Raw genomic sequence first — 27,140 nt, 5'->3', positions numbered from 1 at the left:
TTTATTTTTTTATAATAACTCACAAGATTTGCATTTGTATCAGTTTGTTGATCAGCAAGCTTCTTCCTGGTTCATTAAATATTGAATACAGCATTAGACATTAAACCAAGCCACTTACATAACTTATTGTGCTTATGTATGTATGTTGTTATACTTCTTGGATATCACTTGATAGTTTTTAAACCTAACTATCTCCTAGATTTGATGAAACCAAACTTGAGTTAACATATCAAAAATATAATTGGTATGTATAACCACTTAGCCATTTACCTTTATTTTTAATCAGTTGGAACGTACCTTAATAGCTTCTTTAATTGCTTTAAGTAGTCGCTTCAGGACGAACGCCATTTTGTATGTCCGCTTCGGGGATAGGGGAAGGGGATGAGGGGCTCGGGTGTGACGCATTTGCTAACCTGCCAATCAGATGATCTTATTTGTCAACCCGGAAACATTTGCTCAGGATTAAAATAAATAAATAAATACAGTATTTAAAAAATAAAATAAAAATATATAACTGATTCCCTCATCTAATTTATCACTACGCGCATTAACAGTTGTTGCTCCGTGTTTTTGTTTATCTGAAGCTCCTTCGTTACACAAATCCACAGTACTGTTTCATGGGTGATGAGTTTTACCGATTGTTTGCGCTCTAGTTTTAAAAAAGTCAAATATGAAAGCCTGTTTAAGTCCCAGTAACCCTATAAGTTCAGCAACTCGCACTAAAAACCCTAAAAAGACGTTGAAAGTGTCGAACTTACTGGGCGGGTGGCCTCCGTGTTGATGTGCATGCTGCATTCAGGAACCTTAGTGAAAACGGAAATCCCATTGTTAGCATTTAGGAAGGCGCTGCAGTTTTTGTTTTGGGAGATAATCTTAGCAAAACGTTTCTCTATAAAATGGATGCCCTTGCATGTTTAATGCATAGTGCATACACTCATTGGATACTTTGTTAGAGAAAGTATTTATTGCATGTGTTTACCCATTGTGTTTTTATGATGATGGAAATGTACTGCTTCTTTAAACTTGCATACAGATTATTCAATCACACTTGGGAGTGACATTAATTATGCTTAAATCCAGTTACCATGTAGATTTGCGAGCTGACTTGTCTGCAAGTGGTAAACGCAAACCCACTGTTTTTCAAATTCAATAATGGCTACTGCTTTGTGTTTAGAAATTACACTACAGCAACTGTTGTTTGGTCTCCGTCTTAGCCGATTAGGTTTCGAAAGGATCCATACATTACCTTCAGAGAAGAGCACATATTAGCGAATGCTTTAATAGATTTAATTCTCTCTCCCTGGGTTTAAATCATCATATTGACCATCCTGATGGCTCTCCAATGTGGGCTGAGAAACTAATTAGGAAATTTGTGACAACACAAGCTTCTCTAAATTGGTCCCTCACAGTATCTAAGCAATGATTTATAACAGCAGTAGTTGTGTGACTGAACACAAACAGTTTTAACGTGTACGGGGAGTGTAAAACGAATAGAACGCATGCTGGGCCTCGCCTATCGTTTTATTGATCGTGCAACACAACTGACGCACAGCGAGGGAAGCCATCAAATGACCGCAGCTCAATCATGCGTGGCTCAAGGCGCCAACTCAGGCCCAGCTTTTAATTTCCGTTTTAAATATGAAACTTAATCATCTGGATTTGCGCTTCCTTGCTTTGTGCACTGGGAACAGGGAAGAACATCCCCAAACTATTCCCACAACACTGGAAGCACACAATTGTCTTAATAAGATGAACAATGAAGATTGAGGGTCATTAGGGGTTTAGTCCAACCTCTTTATTGACTATATAATGAGTAGGTGTGTCCTGAGGCTTTTGTTCATGCAGTGGAGTGGTTTTACTTGCGTCATCTCGGCGTTTTATTAAGTGAACCAGGAGACCCTTTCGCAATAGGTAAAAATCCGCTACTTAGAGAGACCATATAAATACGTTTTACGCCTCATACATGCTTTAATTATTACTTAATTATGCAGTATGTCTTCCAGTAGAGCTCAGTGCTGCCTGGCATTTTGTGGCTCAACGTGGTATTGCACTGAAGGCACCCAACTCTAAATTCTGACTCACCAATAAAAACCCATTAAAAAAAACAATTAATTAAAATTCTAGAAGAATGGGACACTGTATTGTGTTTTTTTTTTTTATATTTTCAATAACACATCTTTAAGTCTTTGCGTTTTTCATGCAAAGCGCAGTTTGATGACGCCATCCTTCCCTGTCGCGTCCCCACAGGAAGCCGCGGGGTCAGGCCGAGTTGAGTCCCGCGTCGGAATTGTCCCCACGTTGACCTGCGCCTGACTGGCCTCCTAGCAAAAAGCCCCTGTGAAGGTGAGAGGAACTAGGGTCCCCTCCCTTGGAAAAGAGGTTCCCTCCCCTTGACAGCTCCACAGAGCCGCAGCCACCTGCCTGCTGGGTCAGCCCCATATGAAAAGGGAAGCCCTTTGTAATCCGACGGGGATTACACCAGGCAACAATGCGCTGCTGAAAGAGCGACAAAAGCCCTGTATCAAACGCCGCTGAGGGGGAGCGAGGCTATGATCTCCTACTACTACCAACACTGACTCCTTGGCCACCTCTCATCTCACCAAGAGGCTTCCCCCACACCCTCGAACCCCCCCCCCCCCCCCCACTTCCCCGCGCCCCCCATTTTGGAATCACCAGCTCTGTCCTCCTCCTGCCCTCTCATCTTTGGGATCTGGCCTTTTATCAGCGCATTCCTTTTCATTTGCATTGCGGTGTGGGGAGGGACAGAGGGTCTCTCTGATCTGATAGCACCAGGAGAGAGAGTCAGGAGGTTCCTTGGGGCACACAGGGTGTTGGAGTGTGTATCTGTGTCCTGTCCTAGCTACGCACACACACACACACACTCTAAAAACAGTTGGGTCAAAAGTAACCCAAATTGGGTCAAAAAGGGACAGATCCAGCTTTTTGCATCATTCAATTCACCCAAAAAGTTGGGTGAAATGAATGACCCTCAAAACAACCCATATAATTGGGTTGCATTTTGGGTTATTAATTTAATTTGACCCCCCAAAAAATTGGGACGGTTCATTTTTGACCTATTCAATTGAGTTAAACAATTACCCCCAAAAGTTGGATCGATTTATTAACCCATAAAACAACACCAAATTGGGTTATTAAAAATGTGCTGCTTAGTGGGTTATCAATTTAATTTGACACAAATTTTTGTGGTGAATAACTCAAAAAGTTGGGTCCATTAATTTTTGACCCAATTTAACCAGGTTGTTCAATTAACCAAAAAAAGTTGGTTCAAATGAATAACCCACAAAACAACCCCCCAAAAGGGTGTTGCTTTATGAGTTATAACTAATCCCAAAAATAAATGCTTTGTGAGTTATTAATTAATTTGACCAACTTTTTGGGTAAAATGACTCAAAAAGTTGGTTCGGTCCATTCTTGACCCAATTTTGGACCCAACTGTTTTCACAAAAAAAAAAAAAATGTTAGGTAATTTTCCTAACCCATTTGCTGGGTGGCTCTGAATTTTGAACAGATTGGGTTATTTTTACCCAAGGTTGGGTTAATATTTTTGACCCAGCAGATTGAGTTGATTGGATTTTTGAAAAGCTAAAGCTGTTCATAGGAAATGTTAGTAATATTTTTTTCACCACAGCTCTACTAATAACTTTGTAATCAATTAATTGGTAGATTGAACTCATCTGTATAGATGATTTTTACCCCTTGTTGGATAAAATTTTCGACCCAACATGCTGGGTCATATCCTCAACCCAATATGTTAGGTATAAATAACCCAGAATTGGCTCAGTCCATTTTGGACCCAACGCTGGGTTAGCAGTTTGGGTTAGCAGTTTGGGTGAGTTTGGTTGAGATTGGATGATAAAAGCAACCATTTGTTTTTCGCTGTATTTAATCAAAAATTAAAAAAAATTAAAAAATTTAAAAAATTGACCCACCACTGCTGCATAGCGCTCCGTCCAACACTTTCAAGGGTCACCGGCAAATGTTTGTGTTGCCGAAGAAGATAAAAAGAGGCAGTTTGCTTTTCGGATTTCCTCACAATACTTGTATTCCCAGCCCACCCATTGCTCACACACATGTCAGTGCAAGGGGGAGTTGGGGAGGGGGGGAACGGCAAAGGTAAGAAGCGATGATAGATTGAGGACACAAAAGACAATAATAGCTAACGCTACGTGCGCAGCGTTCCTTGTGGTTACTTTGGCGTATAGGAAGCCGGGTGGGGAGATTGTATTATCGTAGAATATATGAGCCATGTGCAAATATTAATCCAGCATTATTTGAAGTGTCCGCTAAGCATAGCGATTGCAGCTCGCTCACTGAGAGATGACATACCTCCATTACACGTGATGTATGCATGCATGAGAGCGGCCTATTTTTCACGGCCAAGACGTTGTCCCTGGGGGCGGTCGCTCCAGAAGAATCCATGAATTATCACGCTGAAACAAGTGAGCCAACGCTATTGATACAAGTGGGATTGAGATACTGGAAGGACGCCAGGAGAACGTGTCTGTGATCCTGCCGCCTCCCTCCCCGTCTACTTAATTGGAATACAAAGCAGAGCGAGGTCGATGAGGGAACGGCGTTGAGGAAGAAGGAGAGAGAATGGGGGAGTGTTGGAGAACGAGCGGGATGGGGGGGGTGGGGGGGTGATGCTGTCTGTCTCCAGCAACCTTCACTCCTCGCTGGGAATTGACTGGGGAACCAGCGAGTGAGACCGACACACTGTCAGCGGTAAAATGAACTGTCACCTTGCATTTCTCAACCTGCTGGCACCGGCGAATTGGCCGCTTTGAACCATGTGACGTGACACTGATTGAGTTCTGGAAGGAGCCGCTCCAATTTCCACGAGTGTCCACACGAGGAGCATCCTCCTGCATCTTGACGCCGCACGTGACGCTCACGCCTCAGCGTTACAGTGGCGGTTCATCTTTCGCACCCCTCCATATTTTAAGTGATTGTTTTTTATGTTTTTATGTCAAAATGGCAGAGATGGGAAGTAACAAAGTACAAATACTTTCTTACTTTACTTGAGTAGTGTTTTTCAGTACTTTGTACTTTCCTGAGTATTTATTTTTTAGACTACTTTTTACTTTTATCCATTACATTTTAACATGAGTATCTGTACTTTTCACTTGATACATTTTCAAAACAGGGTCGCTACTTCAAATACTTGACCTAGAAGAAAAATCACCCGTCAATGTATCCTGGTTCCGCCAATCATATGAAGCGTTTTGCATGGTCCCGTTCATCACCATCTTGTGATTGGCTCTACGAAACGTGATCACATGACGTGCAATTGGCTGGATTACAACAACCTGTAAATATGAGGGTAATGCCACAACAGAGAATAATTAGAATTTCATAGCAAGTCAGCGAGTCAATTGGCCGATGTATACCCATTTTTGCTCTATTAGCTAAAATCTTTAAAATTGACATAGGAGGAAACATGCGGTAAAAATACTTTTTACTTTTACTAATTAAGTACATTTCAGAGCCTGTACTTTTGTACTTTTACTTGAGTAATTTTTGAGTGAGTGCTTTTATTTTTACCAAAGTTGTTTTATACACAAGTAATTGTACTTTTACTCAAGTAGAGAATGTCAGTATTTTTTCCCATCCCTGCAAAATGGCCACCCCCTGGGATGGATCATTTCTGTTAGCCTGGCTATCACGTTTTGCATTTTTAGCATTAAGCTAGCTGACTTCTTTATGATATGGCTTGGCTTTTCCAAATGACGGCTGTCATGCCGGACATTTTTATCCATTCATCCATCCATCCATTTTCATGACCGCTTATTCCTCTCAAGGGTTGCGGGGGTGCTGGAGCCTATCCCAGCTGTCTTCCGGCAGTAAGCGGGGTACATCCTGAACTGGTCGCCAGCCGTAAATTTAGAAAAATTAAAAATATATATATTTATCTCCCCTCTTGACTATCCGCATGCACTTGTGGCCAACAATGAGGCACTCTAAAGCGACCATGTCTTTATGCGCATCAATTAGTTTAGATGTTGTTTATTATGATCTCTATTCAGCGGATATTCACGGATATTGCAGGTGGTTCTCCACCATATCCCACACAATAATCTCCGTTTCTCTGTACTCCATGGTGCCGCTCGGCTGCGCCGCCTCCTTTGCTACTCTTGTTTTTCTTGCCGGCCCGACAGGAGGAAAACTATTAGGGCCCGCCGCTCGGATCCTGGAGGCAATCCCAGCGAGTATTAAGACGTTAACCATGGCCAAGTCACCTGTCTCTCCCAGTTACCGCACTGACGGGGCGGAGAAAGGATGCGGCCGCTGGGGGGATCCGAGAGGCCGGGCCTTCGGGCTTGCACATCCATTAAGAGCCTGACACGGATGGGGGGAGGGTCGCGAGTTAAATGGAGCTTCAGTTCCACAACAAAGGAAGAAGAGAGCGTGTTGGTCATAACGAGGCGGCTTTCCTTCGCGGCACAGTTTTCACCATGTAGTCATGTCAATTTGTTTTTCTGTCATTTACTGCTTGGCTTTTGTAACGTATACTTCACAAATCTAGGAATGCCTTTTTTATGTGCAATAAAAACAAATCTCCAATTGATTCTAAATATAATTAAATGTTTAGACTGGGCACATATAAACAATGCAGCATATATGCTCACCTGTGACCAGATTTGCCTAAAAACACGAGCCTTTCTGAGACATCTGTGAGATGAGAACTTCCCCCCCCCCCCCCCCTCGACCCTCCCATGAATATCGAACCCGGCTAGCCCTTTGAAGCTGGGGGTCCCTGCCGGGTGACGTGCGACAGAGGAACTGGTAGAAACCCAAGGAAGTGAGCCTGGCAATAGACTTGTAAAAGAGCCGGCAACAACTGCCAGCAGCATGGGGTACAAACAGCACTGGCTTGACCTTAAAGTCAGCTCACGGCGGGGGCGGTCATCTGCAGATGTGTCAGATAGCCAATGCAGTATCGGGTCTCATTTGAAGGCATCAGCCATCAATACTTAAGGCAGAAAAAAAATCTGACATCGAGTAAGTCCTCCTCGGCTACACTGCGGCAGTTTGACACAAATCGGCAAATCATCATCTGCAAAACTGTTTTTTGTCGTTGTGTTAAATTAAATTGTATGTATCAAAACCAGTACTCGGTTTTGGTGAAGACGCAATACTACGAGTATTGGTATCAGTCTGAAAAAATGGTATCAAACATGCCTAGTTTGAAGGTTTATAATTATAGTAGGGCTGTCTGGCAATTTATTTATTTTCTATCGTAATTAATCGCATGACTTAAATAGTTAACTCACAATTATCGCAAATGTTGTATCTGTTCCAAATGTACAATCACATATTTTTTCTAAGTTTTCATACTTTTGTTAACATAAAAGTGGGAAAAAATGTTAAACTAATAGAAATATGGCTGCATCTTTTAGTCATTGATACAGTATCAATATCGTATTATAATTAATCAAATTGAGTTAAAATTAAAAAGATGTACTGTACTATAAAAAAACGAGTGTGAAATTGATTTGTGTTGAGGTCATAATTGACATTGGTGACGGCTCAGTGCATTTTCTTTACATGAAGTAACTTCTTTAACATGAAGTAACTTGTGAAATTATGCTCATTTTTAAAATTGTAAAATGCAACATGACCTCATTGTCCACAAATATATGCATTATTATTAAATGCATTACTGCTCATTTTTGACCTGGACGTGTCTGCTGTGTTGCAATTACTCATGTGTTGTCATTAATCGTGCGTTAAAAAAAATTAGTAACATTAAAGGCACTTTAAATTAACTCAAATTTAACGCACTCATTTTGACAACCATAAATTATAGTAACATCTATGCAAATTTCCATGAGCTTTTCAGTATATGTTAGCATTAAGCTAACAGACGTACTGAAGTTATCTAGACACTATATAAGTAAATAAATAAAATATACTTATTTAGATTAAAAAAATAAAGGCTACTGACCAAATGAAATGAATCACAGATGTTTTGTTTTGTTTTTCAAAATGGCAGCCTCGTTTAGCCTTCAATTACCATATCCTTAAAACAGGCTTCTAATGTTTGCTTCAGCGCAGGTTCTCCTCACCTCATCCTACATCGTCCAGCGGAAGTCTTCCGACTTCTTCCTCCCCCTTCCAGTGGTGAACATCTGTCTCGGAAGCGTCGGCCCCAGCACCGACTCTGACACCTCCAGGATGGAGAGCCCGCTGGGAGCGTTGAGGTATTACCCACAGAGATGGCAGGGATCACACCTCCGGAATGAAATCCCACACTTGTCTTCAGCGCCGGCCACTTCCTTCTTGTCAAATGTGCCACCGTGACCCGTATTGATGGTACCCCCTCAGCCCTTATCACCCACCGCCACAGAACTTGGACTTGTGACTCAGCTGAAACAGCTTATAAACTAACAATGAATTATTAAAACTTAAATTATTTTTGCAGTGTCTTTCTGTAGTAGTAGTAGAAGTAGTGTATGGGAATATTTGGCCGGCTAACGCTACACTGTTAACTGGCTAACGCTGTGCTAGCTAGCAACAAACTGAAGAGTTAGAGCTAACTTGAATGCCAAACTTGAGAGACGAGCTAGCTTAGCGCTTGCTAGGATGAGGCTAGTAGCAACATCGATGGATTTAAAATGAGACCAAAGAGAAAAAACATGCTTTGTTCTGTCAATGGCTAGGGTACAGCGTGGGATCCTGAAGGTTAAAATAAGTTATTTTAAACTAAAAAGTTAAACATTTCCGTATGTTGAGTGTCAACACGCCACTGTAGTCTACGTTCCGATACGTGTGAATGAGATAAGTGAACATGGCTTTAACTTATTCGAGATGATTCGGTCATTCGGTGGCTAATGTCAATAAGTGAATAGTGAATGGATTTTTTATATATTTTTAAATAATCACATATAAATCATAATCGCTAAAAAAATCTAGATTACATTATTTTTCAAAATTGTTCAGCCCTTTTAAAAATACAACAAATCTCAGAAGGGGAAACAAAACAAAAATGAATACTTGTTTAAATAATGCCATTGTCATTTGTGTTTTCTATAGGCTAAGGAGGAAACAATCAAAACTCTTTTTTTTGGGGGGGAAAAAGACTAAAACCCTACACGTATTTTTAACGTGGTGTCCTTTTACCTCCAATTGCCCTCATTTCCACCTTAAATATAATTAAATCCAGCTGTTATATTTCCCTTGGTCACTAATTTCCCTGTTTATGTGGAACTTTGATGAGAGATCCCTCAAATGCTAAAGCTGTGAAGCGCGAGAGGGCCTGCAGCCACCCTGGTGTCCTGACAGATTGACTCTGCATTCATTTGCAGCTGAACTCTGCGTGAACCTCGGGCGTTAGTAAAGAAGGCCACCGACAGGCCGGTGCTGCTGGGCCAGTATGAGCGTGTGGGTGTTTGTGCACAAACCCAACACCCAGTGCAAATATTGAAACACCCTGCCCTTCTTTCGACATCAGACCCGACCAGGCGCTCAGGTCCGGCAGAAGCCCAAATGAGCTCTGAGATAGGGTCCCTAAACAAAAATAATCCATGGCCACTCAGAAAAAGGAATCATGACATATAGCTTATTTTGTAAGTATTTGCAGGCTAGGAATTCATTTAGATAAAATTTATGAAATTGCGCTCCATTAGGTTGACATAAATAATTCACTATGCTCCACATTTCCAGCATGGAGCAGTAATGCTATCTATTTGTCAACAGCATTTGAAATTGACATGAAGAAGAAGGACTTTCCCAGCATGCCTAGCTGCATTTGTAAATAGTTTTAACCTTTTGACGTCCCTTTTTTTTTTTGTTTCTGCTAGTAGTTGTGTGTTTTACTTTATTTATTTTGTGTCACTCTAAGCTCATTTGGTGTTCAGTTTAATGACTCCTCTAATATTTCTTAACATAAATAAGTCATTTTATGGGGATGCTATTAGCTATTACTGACTCATGTCCATGAGATCTATCTTTCAATATGACAAAGTGACCCTAACCAATGTTTACATAACTCATCTTTGCTGCCGTATCAGATACAGTATATCCAATACAGCACATTTTAAAAAAATTTTTTTTACAAGATTCTGGGGTGGCTGATCAGCAAACAAATCCCTCAAATCTCCACATTCAACACAAACCAAAACAGGACAAATCTGTTGTAACATGACCATTTTAAAAGCAGTTACTTTGGATTTGTTCATATGATATGTTCACAGTTTGAACCCTGACAGAGCAGAAAGCGGTGGAAAACATTTTTTACTTGAAAAATTGAAGAGAAATTTTGCATAGAAAAACTACGCAAATTTATTAGTAGCAAATGTCATTTGGAGTATATGCCGCGGGCCACTTCAAAATGGATGGCGGGTTATAAACGGCCCCTAGGCCATAGTTTGAACACCACTGCAATATAGGTCAAATGCAAAAAAAAAAAAAGGTTGGAATCTGAGATGTTTAGATATCTATACAATGCATAAATGTACACGTTTTAAATAGGGTCATTCATTATGACAATAGTTAAACATACTAAATCATTGTTTACTCAACCCTTTCATAACCCTTTCTTAATTAATTAATTTACTTTCGACTGGAAAATACATAGCACATAAAAAGTTCGTTGGCCTGTTGATGTTCAATTTTAAGTCAGTCAACATCATCTTACGAATTCGAACCTAAACATGACTGTGAGTGACACCAATCCGTTTGGCTGTCAGCAGCATCCAGCAGGATTTGGGTAACAAAAATGGAGACCTGCATGCACCCTGCAGTTTGTTGTCATGTTTAGAGCCCCCGGAGGTATTTGGAGGTGAATAGGTCACCAGGAACCACCCCGTGTGTTGTGAAAGATTCCTCTTGTCACATTATGCAAGAGGAGAATAAATATAGACCACCACACTTTTCCCAAGAACAGGAATGTCAATGTTGCATTTTAAATTGATAAACTTTATTTGTCTAAAACCTCTGGACAATTGTTGTAAAATATACCCTGTCAAATAAATAGTGCAAACAGTGACACTGAGCAGCTCAGTTTGGACATAAAAACACACACAACTTTTTTTGTTTTTAAAAGCAGGTAACAAAAAAAGCACATTTAGCAGTTGTATATACCCTGAAATTCCACAAGTCCACGCATTTTGGAATGCAAGTATTTTTAGTTCACTCGGGCCTGGCCTTGCAAGGGGGGGGGCGGCGGTGCTGGGGGTGTATCAGGCCCGGAGAGCTTCTCCGCAGGCCCACCGCCTCCGCCGCCGCCGCCTCCGCCCAGCTTGTCGCGCTTCTTCTGCTTCATGCGCCGGTTCTGGAACCAGATCTTCACCTGCGTCTCGTTGAGCTCCAGGCTGGCGGCCACCTCCACCCGCCGGGCCCGCGTCAGGTACTTGTTGAAGTGGAACTCCTTCTCCAGCTCGGTCAGCTGCTTGGTGGTGAAGTTGGTGCGGATCACGTTGTGCTGGCCCGGGACGCCGAACTCGGACAGAACCGCTGAGGGAGAAGAGATGGATGGAATGATGAAACTTTTTGGAATGAATGAAAAGTGGACGAGGTGTTAGTTTGCGGTCAACTTTTTTACGCATCGCTTCGCGTGGAGCAGCTCACCTGTTTTGGGAGGATTTCGCTTCACTTTCATCCAGTCGAAAGTTTTAGAACTTTCCTCCGCGTGATCTGCGTCCTTGTGGGCCGTGTAAACATTTTCTGGAGGATACTCCGGTTGCCTGTGCTCCGCGCCGTCGTACTGGACGTACTGTGCTCCGGGGACGCTGCAGCCGCTGTCCCCGGTGTAAGGCGGCATGTTGACCTGCGCGTGCATGTAGCCCCGATCCTGCTCGGGGGCCAGGCCGTACTGGTGATGTCCGTACTCCGCAGGGGACCCGTACAACGAGTTTCCTGGCGGCGGCGGCGGTGGCGCGTACTGCAGGTCCATGTTGACGTGTTGCAAGGGAAAGTTCTGGTGGTTCTGATGGACCAAGCGACCCTCCTGCCCGTAACTATCCGCGTTGGGCGTCGCGTATCCGTGGTTGTGGAAAAGGTTCGGCCCGCGGTTACAAAGCGGGTAGTCGAGGTAGGAATTCATTGTGGACGCTCACACCAGACGAGTCATTAATCGCCCTCACCCCAGAGGTAGTATGTCAAAGCTGTAAAAAGAGCCCTCCACCCCTCATATCACCTTCCTGACACGCCACGTGACCCGCGGCCGGCCAATGGAGCGGCCCGCCGGCCGCTCTGTCACGTCTGTGGCGCTCGTCCATCAAGCGGCTCGCATTTGCATGACAAACGCTTCAATCAAACGCGCTCATCCATCTGATAAGAACACAAACACCGCGCAGCACAAATGACAAATAATTGCCCCTCTTAAACTCTTCATGAGCTCTCCAATGTGCATGATTTGGAGAAAAAAAAATGTTTTGCAGGCCTAATTCGAAATTCGAACAACCGATCAAAATCACGTCTTTAAACGCGGCCTTCGCTGCCATAAAGCTGTCGAAGAAATGCAACATTTGACGTGTTTTAGTGTTTAAGAATTTTACGTGCATGGTTGCATGGTTGAGAGTTGCGTTGTCGAGCCTTCCTTTTTTTTTTGGACTGACTGTGCCAGAAAAGCGAATAGCGATCCATCATGTGCTCCTGCTTCTGTGACCCTCAATAGAACAATGACACTCTTCTTGCGTGTCAAATGTATTCTTATCACAGGATGACCTATTTTTAGGGCCTTGGAATTAACTGAGAATGTGGGGGTTACATTAGAGTAAATAAATGCACTAAAAAAAGTTTCACTTTACAATCATCATGTTCAACATGTGATAGTAGCGTAGTAGTTCCAAGGGTTTTGTTCCTATTTTATTTGATCATGTAACATTATGCACTTTGAACATTGACACAGTGCTTCATAAATTACACTTAATGACTCAATTAAAATCAATCTACTATGCGTGATTTAAATACAAATTGTACCAAAATAAATCACAAATTAAATGCATTTTACCGAGCAATGCTGCATATATATTTTTTTTCTTAAAGGAGGGCTTGACCAATATGTGGTGGGGCTGAAAAATGAATTAATTAATATTATGGAATATCCAATAAAATTCTGGATGGCCTTAATTGGGGCTACACAGATCCCCACACGGGTGTAGCACCACTAAAAAGTTAAATACAACTGAACTGGTGATTCTTTCCCTTACCACTAGAGTGGGCTATTCTTTTATCATATTTTAAGCATGCATTAGATCACACGTGTCAAATTTAAGCCCCACCAAATTATTTTGTGGTCCACTAATGTCAATCATGCATCTATTTATTGCTGAAATTTGAAGCGAAATTGCAAATGATGTTCCTTTCAAGAACTTCAGATATTGCGAGCAGGGAGTTTTCCTTGAATTCTTGATGTGATGAGTGTCAATGTTGTGGCCCTCTGAGAGGAACAACTTACAAAAATCAGTTTTACGCCTCTCACTCTAAAAACTATTGGGTTCAAGATATATAGCACAAATTGGGTCAAAAAGGTGCAGAATGAATAACCCACAAAATAACCTTTTTTGGTTGGGTTGCTTTGTGGGTAATTAATTTAATTTGGTTGGTTCATTTTTGACTAAATTCATTTGGGCTATTCAATTAACCCAAGAAATTGGGTCAAATGAACAAGTCACAAAACAACTTTGTGGGTTATTACTTTTTGAGTTATTTACTTCAAAAAGTTGGGTTCATTTTTGACTACATTCAATTGGGCTATTCAACTAACCCAAAAAGTATGGTCAAATAAATAACCCACAAATCAACCCAAATTTTGGGGTTGTTTTGTGGGTTATTAATTTAATTTGACCCATTTTTTTGGGTTAAATAAATCAAAAGTTGGCCTATTGACCAATTGGGTTATTCAATTAACTCGAAAATTTGGGTCAAATGAATAGTCCATAAACAACTCAAAAATTGGGTTGCTTTATGGATTATTATAGTTTGACTCAGCTTTTTGGGTTAAGTAAGTCAAAAAGTTGGGTCGGTCGCATTCTTAACTCAAGTTATTTTTCTGACCCAACTGTTTTTTAGAGTGCTCCATTAGAAGAACAAAAGTCTAATGCTGCTACAATAATATAAAAAGTGCATGCATGTATATGGACGTACAATTACAGATGCGTGAGTTTAGGAGCGCACATGATTCTGTCGTGAGGGATGTACGAGTTCGGGGACAAATAAGATGAATGAAAATCCTCGTTTGAGTTTTGCGCGTGCGCAGTGCCGTATAGGCGCGCATCAGACGTCGTGCTCTGGGGATACTCGGACCACTGCTGCGGGTCCTGGGGCCGAATCGAGGTCTGCTGGTAGTCCCCGCCCAAGTGCACGTAGCCCAGGCTGGACAGCGTGGGACTGCCCGGGGCCGACGGGGACGAGCCGGGTGAAGGAGGCGAGGCGGAGGCATGAAGCAGCCTCTCGTCCTTCTTCTGCTTCATGCGGCGGTTCTGGAACCAGATCTTGATCTGGCGCTCTTGCAGGTTGAGCAGGCCGGCCATCTCCAGCCGGCGCGGCCTGCACAGATAGCGGCTGAAGTGGAACTCCTTCTCCAGCTCCACCAGCTGCGAGCTGGTGTACGCCGTGCGAGTGCGCTTGCAGGCCGGCGTGCTGGAGCTCGGAGAGTCGGTGGCGGTGCCGGTGACGCAGTCTGGCAGACCAAAACAGTGCAAACAAGACCATTAGTTACAATTAGGCTATATCACACATTTTTTCCCTCCCCAAGATGCGTTTATGGCTTTGTTATTCTTGTTGTTTATTGTTGGAAAAACTCGTCTTAAAACAAATTTTTATTCTTCGACTCAGCTTGAGACTCGGGATTGTTTTAGTGTTTTATTGTGTTGGCTGTTTTTATGTTATTCATTTATTTTTTAACTGTCTTTGTTTTTATATGTCTGATTTTGATGTACAGCCCTTTTTTTGTATGAAGTGCTCTAAATAAAGTTGAGTTGACTTTACTGAAGTGGTGTACTATATTTTGATATATTTTTCATGTATATGAATGTATTTATTTTTCATGTCGCCTGTTATAGTTTTTTTGTTTACATTATGATTCTTATTGTATTAGACTTAATACTGCTGTATATTTTGTATTGATTGATCTTAGTGGTGATTTTGTTTGTTTATTATTTGACTTGTACTAAACTATTGCATGGATTGATCATGTTACACTGCATGTGTACGACAATGACGTTAAAAAAAATTTTTTTTTATATTGTTCATGTCCCTTTTTCGTCCTAAAACAGTTCCAGTTGAAAAGTTTGCTGCGAATGTTCTCGATTTTAATAACAAAACTGTGACGTTACCAACCTGTAAGTCTCGTGTCGAGTTTGTGCTTGGCCTGTCTGGACTCTTTCATCCAGGGGAAAATGCTTTTACTCGCACCAAACTTTTGCTCTGACTGCTTGCTGCACTCAAACGCACCACGCAGCAAGAAGCTCTGCTGCTCGTGCTCGTGCTCGTGCTGCTGCTGCTGCTGCTTGTGCTTCCGTCTTTGCTGCTGGCTGCTCTCCATGACACGCAAACGGCGAGGCCCTTTGACCTTGTGACGCGGCTCCGGCAGCCAAACTGTCACATGGCAGCTTTGCAGAGAGCCTGAAAGAAGGCAGAATCAGGGAGGAGACCGAATGATCCATCTTATCAACTCAATAGCGTGTTGACATGAATAGCCTGAAACCAAGCTGCACAATATTAATACAGGCTGGGACACAAGTTTGCATTTACAACCTTAAAACTGACCGTTAAAAATAACCCAATGTGGTTTAAAAAATAAAGTTATTTGGGTTGTTGTAACAACAACAAAAACAACAGGCTCTCAATATAGGTTTAAAAACAACAACAACAACAATATGGGTTGTTTAAAATTTTACTTTTTCCGAACCTAATTGGGTTAAAAACATAACCCAACATGGGTTTTAAAAATCTGTTCGGGTTATCAAAAAAATATTTTTTCCAACCCTAATTGGGTTTAAAAATAACCCAATAAGGATTACAACAACCCATTGGGGTTATTTAAAATTGTACTTATTCCAAGTCTAATCACTTTTTTTTTAATAACACAATATGGGTGAAAAACAACCGTCCAACTCTAATTTGGTTTATAACCTTTAAAGATAACCCAATATATGGGCGTTCATCTTGTCTATTTTTTTAAACTAAGTTTGGAGCTTATTTTTTTCCCAGACAAAAACTCTGTCAGCAAGGCAAGAGAATTCTTTCGTTAATGCATGGAAATAAGAATTTTTGTCCGGAAAAAAAGATACTCCAAACATAACCCAATTATTAATTTTATTTTAATTTCAATGCATTTATTCATTTAGCATTGTACTTACTCCAAGCCTACTCGATTAATACATAAGTAAATAAATAAGTAAATACAAAAATAAATAAATAAATACATTACAAAAAAAAAGAGATAGGTTTCCAAATCGAATTGGGTTTAACACTAAACTTGGTTATTTTCAACCCGGCAGTTTTGAGAGTGTGTGCTTTCTTTGTAGCATGCTCGTTTTAAAATATCTAAAATATTCTTAGATGTTTATTTTTTATGTGACCCACTGGAATACAATTTAAACATCACATTTGCAATAATACAGGCTTATTTTGTAAAAGGCAAATGTTATTTTTCAATATACCGTTTTCTTTTTGTTATTGTTCTAATATTTTACAAAGGTTAAATAAGATATTATGGTTATTTTCAGTTTTTGTTGGAAGAATTACTTTTTTATTTTAATAAAACATACAATCGCCCTTTGGCGCATTTACAGCAATGTTTATCAATGTGCTTTGTCTCTGGGAAATAAATGTAATAATCATTTCAAGTGGATCTTTAATGCAAACCGTTCTTATAGTCTCAAAAACGCTTGACGATACAAAAAAAAAAATCAAGAACATCAAATCATTTAGCCATAATTTCTATAATGTACCTTTAAAATATTACCAATAGCATTTTAACAGAATAATAATAATGTGCTATAATTATCGAGATGATAACCTCCAGCAAGACTCCATTGTGCGCGGCAGCTTTTGTTTAACGTGGAAAAAAATGTCAACATGTTTGCATGCATCGCCGGTGTCTTCTTAATGAGGTGAGGCAGCAGCAAAAGAGGAGAAGAAGAAGTGTGGAGGCATGCAGCTTTATGAACTCTGCTTGAACCGAGCAGCCTCGAGTCAGGCTCGTAAATCATAAAGACACATCAGCGCGTCTGCATGCGGCCGCCTTACCTCGGAAAGCTCCATTCATCCCCGCGTGCGCGCGCGCGCACAAAACAACGACGCCTCTCCTCCTCCTCACCGTTTACACTTCTCTTATGATTTTTTTTTTTTTTTTTTTTTAAGATAAAACCCATGAAATAATCCCGCCGGCCGAGTCTGAATGCAGCATTTGTGGATGTTTGTGTGCATGCAGACGGAGTGGACAGTGTTTGTGCAGCCTCATCACACAAGCACCCTGCCGCTATGTCGGTCTGCGCGTGAGTGTTGCGCGTGCATGTATGACGAGAAGCGAAGAAGGAGAGACAAAACGTTTGTGGCCATCACGAATGCGAGCGCGCTAATGTACCCCGTGATAACAATGATAAGACGGGGCTTTTTTTTCTTATTGTTATGAACGCCCAATGGCCTCTTTGTGGAAATTAAACAGCACCCAGAGCCATCGAGATGGACTCTTTTGCTATTTAAGTGGCTTTAGATAAGGATAACCTGCACTGGGTCCTCCTCATTGCTCTCGAAATCGTTATATTTTTATATTGTCGTGATATTTAGCGTTGACCTCATAACTCTGCTCCATTTGCGCGTGAACCATATCTGTCCAATAATAATAATAAAAATAATGATAACACTTCCTGACATACACAGATGGAAGATGAAAGGAGGCGTGGACGCACTTTAGTGACGTAATCATCGATTTGGAGCACTTTTGATCTCGTCTTCACGCTGTGCTTGTCGATGGATGTGATTGGCCGGTCGAGGTAATTTTTAACTAATTGACACCAACGAGTCTCTTTCATCTCTGAGGTGTGACCAATAATAATCAAATTGTCATGTAAAAACAACAACAAACAAAGCGATAGATTTGCATTCCAATGGCAGTGAACACAAAACGCTTTCGTATGACGTCACATAATGAACAGGCGCCCCCCCCCCCCCCCAAGCACTTCCAGGAGTCACGTGATTAGATTTATTGCTCTCAGGCCATCTCATTTGAGAACACACTCATAAGTGACATTTGTGATGTATGGAAAAAAATAAATAACGTTATGAAAATGATAGCATAGAAAAGTACAGTTTTCGTTATGTTTTCCCAGAAAGGCTCTATATGGATTTCTCCTGCAGCAAAGGAATTTTTTTTTATATAGCACAATAAAACTGTAGTTTTTATATAATTAAAATTAAGTTGTTTCTGAGTGTAACATTGTTGCCATAAATGCAATTGAAAGGTGTTGTAATTTAAATTACTGTATTACCCCTCCCCCATGCAAGTTGTGTTGTTGTTGTTTTTACAGTACAATAACATCCAATACAATAGCTGAATTAATCAATTCCACCATTACAAAAATCAAAATGCAAATGTTTTGAATAGCTATGCTTCTATTATTTTGTTGATCTCATTGCCTCGCAAACTATTGCAAAACACATGCACGCACGTAATCCATACAGTGCAGAGGCAGTCCGGGCTGGTTATTAGTGTCCCCTGCACACTCCAACTGCTCGTGTGGAGTGCAGACGTGAATGGAGGAGGTGACAAATGATGCGGAGAACAATGGCCTCATTCAAGGCAACTTTTACACACGCCATCTTCTGCACTCATGGAACACTCGGGAGGCAAGCTGCCATCCAGGAGAGCCAATCAAGTGCACGCATCTCGGAAAAGTTCAAATGTACTATAACAAAAATGTCGCCATATGATTATATTAGGCCTACTTCTCAAACTTTTCACGTCAAAGTGCCATAATGGCCAACAGTGGCATATAACAAGGCCCAAGCATCAAAAGTTTCATATTCTTGAAAACCGCACTGAGTTTGAACTGCACTTTACAGTCGTATAGGAAACTTATGAAAATTACCTAACGATTTGAAAATTAAACCGTTCATAAAGATTAACAATGAACGTCATTACGTCAACATTAAGGATTAAAAAGAAAAAAAAGTTTAACGCTGCAGTATGCTTCAGTAATTATTTCACGTACCACTAGAGGGAGCCTGTACCACTCATTGAGAACCACCGAGCTACATCGTGTATGCTACTTTTTGATATTCGAAATATCTAAAAAGCAACAAGTCCACAAATACTTAAGATGTGATGTTGGAATAGTACCTTGAATCTTTATTAATGATTATTTGAATCAAATAAAACATATTTGACACAATATTTTACTCTTGTGAAAATGTGGCTCAGCTAGCTAGCTGTTAGCTTAGCACCCCTCTGAGTATCAGTCTCGTCTTAAAGGGACAGCGCACCAAGCAAATTACATTACTGCACAGTACAGTCATTTCAAAAAGTTAAAAACTGAATTTTTATCACCGTTTATCATAAACACGTTCATTTGAATCGTATTCATGTCGTCAGATGCATGCTTACAAGAACTACTTGTGCAAACCAGACAGGATTGAATGCAAAGCAAACTTAACTTCTATTTAATACACATTTTCATGAATAGTTGATTCGATGTAATTACCTCCTTCAGGGAGCATGTTGTGAAAATGTTTGCTGTGAGTGTACTTTCAGGCAATTCTAAAATCTGTGATTCCACGCTGATGATGCTTCCCAGTTGATTGCAACGCTCTGTGATATGGGACATTTGCAATGTGCCAAACCCAAACATATAAAAGCGAAATTATCTTTATGAATAGACTTGTAAATGCTTGAAATACATTCAAAAGAAATATCAATTGATTCAGTGTTTGGGATTCACGCGAAGAAGTTTAAAGAGGGAAACATAGCCAACAAGACATGCCAAGGTCAAATTATTGAATCAAATCCAGAATTTGTGCCAAGTGGGAATATGGTTTGGAGTCATCATTTTCCTGACTGAAGGTCAATGACGTCTTGGGGGAAGTTTTTTGGTGCTTTTTTAAAAATTCTTCCTTATACTGACATGTTATAATCAATGTATTTTTTTGGGATACATATTTATATATGATGTGTGATAATGTGTATTGCTGCTGGTAACGCTGTGAATTTCTCCACTGTGGGATAAATAAAGGTGTATCCTATCTTATCTTATTTACTTGTCAGGTTTAGCCTATCATTTCTGCCTATAAATTCTTACTAATCTTAATTTTAAAAGTTCTAAATTGTACAGTATTTACAGTATGTGAATGTGTTCTTTTGTTTTTCAACTCACAATACACATTTTAGATATCTGAATTTAAACCGTGTTTCTTTCCTAATTGGTCCAATTTTTCAATTATTGTAATTTTGAATTGCTATTTTGCATTTTAAAAATAGTATGCTCATGATTTATCATTATGGCACACAATGTTTAGAAAATGTCTGTTTTTCAAAACAGGAATCCAAAGAAGCCTACTTTTGTCACTGAAGAGGACTATTTAAATATACGTAAAGTGTGTTTCTACTGGGTCATTATCTCCAAAAACATGTCAAACACTCCAAGTGTGTTTACTCTAGAAGCAAGTGAGTCAAAAAAAACAACCATTCTGAGTCACTTTCTGACCCATAATCGGATTATTTTTGACCCAACAAGTTTTTAGTCTTAATGATGAGAAAACAATCCAAATGTGAATACAAAAGAAAGCCTCGGCTTCTCTAACCTACATGACCCCCAGACCACCTTTCCTCCCCCTTTTGCTGGCGAAGATAAGAACCCGGAGCAGCCCAAAAAAGAAAAAAGAAAAGAAAAAAAACATCCATCATCCTCCATGCCGGTCTGAGGCGCCCTCTGCTGGCAGCAAGGCCTCATTGCACCTCATCTTGCCTGTTGTTTCTGACCAATTAACAAACACCAATCACATATTTCACTTGTTTCCTCGTCTATAATGAAAAAAGTGTGAATTAATCAATCGAGGCTCTTTGATAAGATTAGATTATTTTTTTTGTATTGCATTGAGATGGTCAAATGATTAGATACTTCTCAGCGTTCTTAAAAAAATAGTTGGATGAGAGGGATAAAGTTATTTTGCACATTTTTATTCTGTTTATATAGGGTTGATATGAATTTCGTTGTCAGTTAATATTGGAAGTGATTGCCCAAATATACGTGACAGTGCAAAACATGTCAGCCTCCATTTCGTCTCCTGACCCCCGGATGATCCCGTCGTCATGAATAATGCATGACATCCGGCTCCACATTAGCCCTATCAATATGCAATAGTCGTTACGGGGATGGCCAAATTGCCACTTAATATAGTTATGAAAATGTGCAAAATGCTTCTGTTTTTAACTTTTCTATATCTTAAAATGAGAAATACGAAAACAGGCCTCGTGTCTTTCACAACGCGGCCCTTGCAGCACCTTTGGCCGCCCGGTGACTCGCTTGGTGGGCATCAATCACTGCATAACCTTGCTCAAGTTCTACACTCAGGGGGGGGGGGGAAATCACATTGCAGAAAAAAAACATTTTTTTTTTTAAAAGGAGTATCAGTCTACTAAAAAGTCAAATAATTGCTATTTAGCTTTCATACGTAAAATGCGCACGCAAGCAAGGATGTATAACATGAAATGGAATTAGATGCGATTAAAAGGCAATAAAAACGCAGGCCCTCTCGATACTTTTATTGAAACATTGGGAGTCCACATATATGAGCGTCCGTGCGCGCTCGGTCCCCTGCACGCCGTTAAGCCGTCACTCTCATTCAAGCCCGCGTGAATTATATTGAACATTGTCTACTCCCCAAAACCATAAAAGCAACTTTATGGAGCTCACGTGACTTTCCGGCGACTGTTGTATGTCATATAGGGCCTTTACAATCTTTGCAAAGAGGGATTTTTTACTTGTACTCGCTTATAAGACAATCTCGGGGTCTCTTTTGGGGACGATAGAAACACGCGCTGCAGGCGTCTTTTGCACCACGAGGTAAGTAACTTTGATTTTTTGATATTTTCGAGAACAAGGGGCGGGAGAAAAAAAAAGTGTTGGAAAAGTCAGGCGTGAGAGAGAAACTTTTATTTCCAAGCGCTATGAGTTCACATACAAAAAGCTTGTTGGCGAGAAGAAAACAAAGTTGACATCATACACACACGCGCGCACGCACACACGCACGCACACACACACACACACACATTGCGACAACCTAAACAATCCGAGCCTTCTCAATGGGCCCATGTTTACATTCAAATGGCAGCAGCTTTATTTTTTCTTATTATGACGACTTTTTTTTTTGAGAAAGAGCTCACGTCCAAGAGAGAAAGACAAATATTAATATTTACATCAATATGACATGACACCTATCACGCTACCACTAAAAAGAACCACAGGATACTTTTTTTGTCTTCTATATCACAATAGCATGCTGCAAGGTGCTGCGCTTCAGAGCGTTACAAGTATTTTTTTCTTCTGTTTTATTATTGTTATCATCATCATCATTATTATTATTATTAGAACGCTTTCACCTCCATAGCAGCGGCAGCAGAGGTTGGCCGGGCAGAGGAGGTGGTTCGGCGGGGTCGGCTCAGTTGTGGAAGGCGCTGGCGCCCGTCACCAGGCTCATGCTCTTCAGCTTATTGTCCTTCTTCCACTTCATCCTGCGGTTCTGGAACCAGATTTTGATCTGTCTCTCGGAAAGACAAAGCGCGTGTGCGATCTCTATCCGCCTCCGCCGCGTCAGGTAGCGGTTGAAGTGGAACTCCTTCTCCAGCTCCAGCGTCTGGTAGCGGGTGTACGCGGTCCGGGCCCGCTTGCCGTCCGGTCCGGTCATATCTGCGAGAATGCGCAAAGAGTTTTTTGTTTTGTTTTTTTTTTAAACTCGAGAGAACACCTGCGAGGTTATTATTTAGGTCATTTACCGTGGCTGATGTGCAGCTTCCTCATCCAGGGGAAGATCTGCGGCGCGTGGCACTCGTTGGCGGCGGGGGCGGACGAGGTGGCGAGGCTGGGCTCCTGCGCTCGTTGAGCGGAGCCCGAGCCGGAACCGCGATCCTCGGTGTCGGTGGTGGTGGCGGCGGCGGCGGCAGGGTCGTCGATGTCAGTGAATCCGCCGCTTTTGTTGGCCGCGCTCCGGTCGCACGCCGGGGAGGGGCTCTTCACCTCCCGCGGGTCCCGGCCGGCGGTGGCGCACGACGGCGGCGCGGGCTGGACCGATTCCGGGGACGAGAGCGAGCAATTGGGCGACTGGCGGTAGCCGAAGCCCCGCGTGTCCTCCCGCTGCTGCTGCTGCTGCTGTTGCTGTTGCTGCTGCTGCTGCTGCACCGCCGCCGGGAAGTGACCGCCGCCGCCGCCCCCTCCGCCGCCACCGCCGCTGTTGGCTCGGTTCACGGTTAGGTCCATGCCATTGTAGTTGTAGCCGAAGGACCCGGAGTGCATGGTGCCAGGGTCTCTGAAGGAGCCGCTCACTGCGCCGTTAGTCCCATAATTTAGTAACTGATAGTCGGAGCCATTTGGGTAGCGCCCTGAGAACGAGTTTACAAAGTACGAGCTCATTTGCTTGCTTTTTTAAAGCCTCGATTTGTAGATCTTTGTCGCTATAATCCTTGTGTGCTTGCACGATTTATGGACGCAATCATGAATTATAAGCAATGAAGCCCTACTGTACTTTGCCAGGTATGCCGCCAAATATGGGAGCGCGCTCGGGAATCACGTGCCTTTGTTGACCAGTCGTAAATCCTCACTGATGACTTCAAGAGGTAATTCATGCCCGCCGCTTACAAATGATGACGAAATAATGGTCGTTAGGCTCCAGTCAATGGTGCCTCCCCGCCGCGCGCCCTGCAACGGCCGCGCGGGGCGAGGGCGCCATCTCGCGGCCATATGGGGAAGCGGCCTCGCGGCTTGCCACGGGGCCTCGGGAGTCATCCGTCATCCGGATTTGACGCTTTTGAGCCCATACCTCGATTGTTTTTGCCCTCACTCTTGTTTTCATAGTGTCATATTTAAGATTTATAATTTAAAAAACACCAAGCAAGCTTTCCGTTTACATCAAAAGTCCTTTTATTTTCTATGTACAATTTTCCTGAACAAAATATTGCATCAAACACGTTACAGCAATAAATAATGACATCATAATAATAATGCTGACATTTTATGTACAAGCTGGAAGAACAAGTACAACACGTGCACGCACAAGACGCAGAGGCCTACAACACGACGTACATACGAGGAACGACATGGTCCATAAAGCGCTACAAATGTCTGTACATGTTTGCATAGTCCCTAAATCAATACAGAGCACACAGAGAAATCTAAAAGCAGCTCTAGAAGATAGCACGCCACACATGAATAATATCTACAGCATATTTTGTACACGTAGTGTCCCCCTTTTCTTTTCTTCTTTTTTTTTTAACTCTTCTTCTCCGCCTGCTCCTCCTCCTCCTCCTCGGGCGTCTTTGGCGGGTTGAGCAGCTTGTTCTCCTTCTTCCACTTCATCCTGCGGTTCTGGAACCAGATTTTGATCTGTCTCTCGGTCAGGCACAGCGCGTGCGAGATCTCTATCCGGCGCCTGCGCGTCAGGTAGCGGTTGAAGTGGAACTCCTTCTCCAGCTCCAGCGTCTGGTAGCGGGTGTACGTCTGGCGGCCCCTGCGACCGCTGGTGCCGAACGGGCCTGCATGCGGACACACGCACACGCACGCGCGCACACACGCACACACACCCGCACACACACACGCACGCACGATAAGGTAACGCTTTTCTGTTTTTGTAATGCCGAATAGAAAACAAGATTTACATTGACGCGCGTTGGATTTTATTAATTTACAATTTTGAATGAATAGATAGATTTCAAATTTTAGATAGATAGATAGATAGATAGATAGATAGATAGATAGATAGATAGATAGATAGATAGATAGATAGATAGATAGATAGATAGATAGATAGATAGATAGATAGATAGCATAACAAAGGCTAAAAAAAAAGGTATACCCAATATAGTGGGTTAAAAATAACCCTATAGTAAAATTATTGGATTCAAATTAACCCAAATTGGGCTATATTTGCAGCAGTTTTACTTTATTAATCCACAAGGGAAATTTACTGTTATACTCTACCCGATAAATAAAAAAAAACAGGCATGCCGAATAAAATATTAAGAACAATATAATAATCTCACAAATAGTAACATAAAATGTGCTTCGGCAAAATTATATAAAATCTAAACATTTCTACGTGTATTTGCAACATGCAGGCAAATGTGTGTTAGTGCGCATGCCTGGTGATGCTGCGTCGATTTTATAAACACACACCATAGTTCAGTGCAACTCACATTCTATGTCTCCCTTTTTAAAAGAATAGAAGATTTTGCATGCATGTAAAAAAAAAAATGACGTCATACATTCTATGTCTGTTGATGGGCGTAATTGTTCAAATTTCAAGTGTTTTTACGCGTTCAGGTTTCCAGTTACTTTTACTACTTCACCCCCCCCCCCCCTTACTTTTAGTCTTGTAGTCACGACAACGGTTTGTTTGCCTCTCGCAGGCCGCAGTGCGTGTGCGTGTTGCGCGCATGCATGCGCAAAGGCGACGCAAACAAACCAAAAAGACGCGCGTATACGAGGAGCGTGTGCGTGTGCGCGGCCGCCGTGCACTCACCGACCGAGCAGGCGTTCATCCTCTGCATCCACGGGTAGATGAGCGCGGAGGACTTGTCGTCCACGCTCATGCCCGCGCCCTGCTCCCCCACCACGCACTCGCCTTTGCGCTGTGCGTGCTCCTGAGCGCCAAAGAGCGACGGCGGCGCAGTCGCCTCTTCCCGGCCGGAGAAGGCGCACGAGCCCTCGGCGTCCTTATAGAACCCCGCCGCCGGGGTGAAGTCGCACGGAGCCCCGCCGGCGGCCCGCCCGTAGATGGCCGTCTGCTGGTAGTAAGAGGCCGGGTAGACCTTGTCCTGCACGGCGGCGGCGCCTCCATAGGCGGCCGCGCCGGAGTAGTGCCTCAGCGGGTCGCTGTATCCCGACGTGTAGAGGGGGATCTGGCCCAGGAGAGAGTCCTGTCCTCCCGGCAGAGACACGGGGAAAGTTGAGTTGACAAAATAGGAACTCATTGGGTGGACAACGGGGCGCACTCCGGAGGAAAATGATTTGTTGTCTTTTATAGTCCAAGTGCTTTTGCCATTACTTTATCGGAGATTTGCCTTTTGCTGAGAGGAGGAAGGGGGGGGGGGGGGGGGGGTTGTGAGGTGCCACTGAACACAAGAGGGGAAACGTACCATCTGATCCACCTCTGGCCAATCACCGGCGACCGCGCGTGCACGGCTGCGCCCGTTGGGGGGGCTCTTGTTGCGCGCACCGGGTCCCGGGTGCCTCCGAATCAAGTGCGTGAATGCAGGGAGGGAAACACGACGTCGTTGGCGCGAGTCTCGTCGTCATCGCGAAGCCAACTCCCGAATTCCGTCCCAAATCATCAGCATCAACAATCACTCAGCGCGCCAAATCATCCCAATCACGTCACGTCGATCGATGACACCATTAGCGACAACATGATTGTTTTGATGTTTTTCTTTCCTTCTGATCAATGAGGCCAGATTGGAGGACAACATTTGCTTCAATGAGCATCCGTTTCTTCCTTAAATTAATATTTTGACGTTTAGAGTTCAATTCATCGTGCATAAAGCAGAAATGCAAATCCACTGAGACGTGTGGAATATTTAGTAACACAACACAAAAAATTACAACGATGCAGCATTTTTTTAAAAAGAAATACCAAATAAATAATAACATTTCACGTCAGGCCCCAGCCGCCAAGATGGCGACTGCAGAACGACAAGAATATTCCACATTCATGTTCATATTTTGTTGTTTTTAACGATTCAAGAAGCTTTAATGACCTCACTCAACATGATCTGTATACTTTACAATTCCACATTTGAACCCTCCATAAAATCTCAGAGCATTTCTACAACACAGTCAACAACAAACCTCCTCTAGTGTTTGATATTTTCAATTGATATTGAACGCAACACACGCAGAGACCATCATTAACAAGAAAAGCTGAGCTAATTCTACAACCTCATCAACAAAATGGACCTGCGCGTG

The 27,140-nt window shown here is 42.3% G+C and overlaps 5 protein-coding genes across 10 annotated transcripts in view; all 5 read right to left on the bottom strand.

Moving 5' to 3' along the window:
- The window catches only part of skap1 (src kinase associated phosphoprotein 1), a 35,499-nt gene extending 34,616 nt beyond the window's left edge, over positions 1 to 883 (bottom strand). Inside the window, exons 1-3 of one of the 3 annotated variants that reach the window (XM_086065362.1) lie at positions 759 to 879; positions 298 to 413; positions 24 to 66 (exon numbers count right to left, since the gene is read on the bottom strand). The gene's annotated coding sequence lies outside the window, so the exon portion shown is untranslated. Of the gene's footprint in view, positions 1 to 23; positions 67 to 297; positions 414 to 758 lie in introns of all 3 variants that reach the window. The other 2 variants (XM_086065363.1, XM_086065360.1) reach the window with 2 other exon arrangements.
- A 5,171-nt stretch (positions 884 to 6,054) lies between these two features.
- Positions 6,055 to 12,067, bottom strand: LOC147156759 (homeobox protein Hox-B1b-like). Its single transcript, XM_086065181.1, has 5 exons — positions 11,593 to 12,067; positions 11,159 to 11,478; positions 8,101 to 8,211; positions 6,278 to 6,360; positions 6,055 to 6,211 (listed from the first exon to the last, which is right to left on the bottom strand). Exons 1-5 carry the CDS (start codon positions 12,065 to 12,067, stop codon positions 6,055 to 6,057), a joined length of 1,146 nt encoding a protein of 381 aa, XP_085921307.1.
- Positions 12,068 to 14,114: 2,047 nt separating this feature from the next.
- Positions 14,115 to 15,511, bottom strand: LOC147156758 (homeobox protein Hox-A3a-like). The gene is made up of 2 exons (XM_086064666.1): positions 15,307 to 15,511; positions 14,115 to 14,647 (listed from the first exon to the last, which is right to left on the bottom strand). Exons 1-2 carry the CDS (start codon positions 15,509 to 15,511, stop codon positions 14,115 to 14,117), a joined length of 738 nt encoding a protein of 245 aa, XP_085920792.1.
- A 6,989-nt stretch (positions 15,512 to 22,500) lies between these two features.
- Positions 22,501 to 23,660, bottom strand: hoxb5b (homeobox B5b). 4 transcript variants are annotated; one of them, XM_086064087.1, is made up of 3 exons: positions 23,364 to 23,660; positions 22,961 to 23,327; positions 22,501 to 22,874 (listed from the first exon to the last, which is right to left on the bottom strand). In XM_086064087.1, exons 1-3 carry the CDS (start codon positions 23,592 to 23,594, stop codon positions 22,627 to 22,629), a joined length of 846 nt encoding a protein of 281 aa, XP_085920213.1. In that variant the 5' UTR covers positions 23,595 to 23,660; the 3' UTR covers positions 22,501 to 22,626. The 4 variants fall into 4 exon arrangements, with proteins under 4 accessions (XP_085920213.1, XP_085920214.1, XP_085920215.1 ...); XM_086064088.1 differs by having other exon boundaries at positions 22,961 to 23,321; XM_086064089.1 differs by having other exon boundaries at positions 22,961 to 23,318.
- Positions 23,661 to 24,133: 473 nt separating this feature from the next.
- hoxb6b (homeobox B6b) lies at positions 24,134 to 26,184 on the bottom strand. Its single transcript, XM_086064091.1, has 2 exons — positions 25,699 to 26,184; positions 24,134 to 24,712 (listed from the first exon to the last, which is right to left on the bottom strand). Exons 1-2 carry the CDS (start codon positions 26,147 to 26,149, stop codon positions 24,450 to 24,452), a joined length of 714 nt encoding a protein of 237 aa, XP_085920217.1. The 5' UTR covers positions 26,150 to 26,184; the 3' UTR covers positions 24,134 to 24,449.
- Between the last annotated feature and the right edge of the window lie 956 nt (positions 26,185 to 27,140).

This window comes from Leptonotus elevatus, chromosome 20 (assembly GCF_054856555.1).
Source record: "Leptonotus elevatus isolate MCC_2025b chromosome 20, RoL_Lele_1.0, whole genome shotgun sequence".
Classification (NCBI taxonomy): domain Eukaryota; kingdom Metazoa; phylum Chordata; class Actinopteri; order Syngnathiformes; family Syngnathidae; genus Leptonotus; species Leptonotus elevatus.
This window is presented reverse-complemented; position numbering and strand designations above follow the sequence as displayed.